The sequence below is a fragment of the Ipomoea triloba genome, chromosome 8 (assembly GCF_003576645.1).
Source record: "Ipomoea triloba cultivar NCNSP0323 chromosome 8, ASM357664v1".
Taxonomy (NCBI): Eukaryota; Viridiplantae; Streptophyta; class Magnoliopsida; order Solanales; family Convolvulaceae; genus Ipomoea; species Ipomoea triloba.
The window spans coordinates 7401928-7402883 of record NC_044923.1 but is presented as its reverse complement, the minus strand read 5'-3'; the positions used below and the strand labels follow the sequence as shown (position 1 = coordinate 7402883).

The window sequence follows — 956 nt, the reverse complement described above, 5'->3', positions numbered from 1 at the left end:
TTTTTACATTTAAATTTAAATAAATTAAATTTTTTACAATTTCTTCAGAGGAATCTTGGGGTTCAACTAAAAAAAAGAATATATAGTGGGAGTAAGTGATAAATTAATTTAAAAAAAGAAAAGAAAAGAAAACAGTTAAAACAAAATAACTAACAGTGAAAACCCATTACAGTTCCATCACTTACAGAAACAGACACTCTACAATCTGCTTTAGCCTCGACGTGGTGGGTAAAAAAGTGGAGCATCCGGACCCGACCCGCCATTTCCAATCTCGACTCGATCTCCAACTCAGGCCCGACCCGGAACCCGCTGAGCCCATCAGTAACCGTGGGGCCAACGGTGAGCGGCTGCCCAGCAGCGGAAAGCGGGAACGACTGAACGGAAAACGTGGCGGCCATGTACTGGGTCTTGCCGGCGCGGATCTTTCCGGCGGGGATGAACATGAAGCCGACCTGGGTGCCGGAGTAGAGGAGCAGAAGGGAGCTGTCGTAGTGGGTGAAGACGGCGCGGTTAGGGTTCTGGACGGAGACGTATTGGGAGAAGGTGAAATTGACGGTGGAATTGGCGGTGGAGAAGGTGGGGAGCTGGATGGCGTTGACGGTTATGGTGGGGTCCTTGGGCTTGAAGACGGTGAAGTAGACAATGAAGACGACGATGAGGAGGAAGATGAGGAAAATGGTGGCCACGATGCACGAAGCTAAATTTGTGCGCCCACTCGGGGGTTTGTGATGATGAGGATGATGATGAGGAGGATGAGGAGGCTTCGCCATACTTGAGATCTGATGATCTGTAACTTCTAACCTAAATTCTTGAATTTAGAATGGATTTTATTTGAATTTTTTTTTTTGTATGTATTTCTGTTGAAGGAGATGAGGGTTTGTGGGGGAAAAGAGGAGGAAAATGATGGAAGTAGACAGCAGAGGACTATGGGGAGTGACTAACATGGACAAAAGGGA

At 46.5% G+C, this 956-nt stretch overlaps 1 protein-coding gene across 1 annotated transcript; it reads right to left on the bottom strand.

Annotated features, from left to right (window-relative positions):
- Positions 1-956, bottom strand: LOC116027797. The gene has a single exon (XM_031269550.1). It carries the CDS (start codon positions 768-770, stop codon positions 150-152), a length of 621 nt encoding a protein of 206 aa, XP_031125410.1. The 5' UTR covers positions 771-956; the 3' UTR covers positions 1-149.

Bases quoted from the DNA above. Each gene is read 5' to 3' on its own strand.
- LOC116027797 (XM_031269550.1), bottom strand. From the start codon at position 770: ATGGCGAAGCCTCCTCATCCTCCTCATCATCATCCTCATCATCACAAA.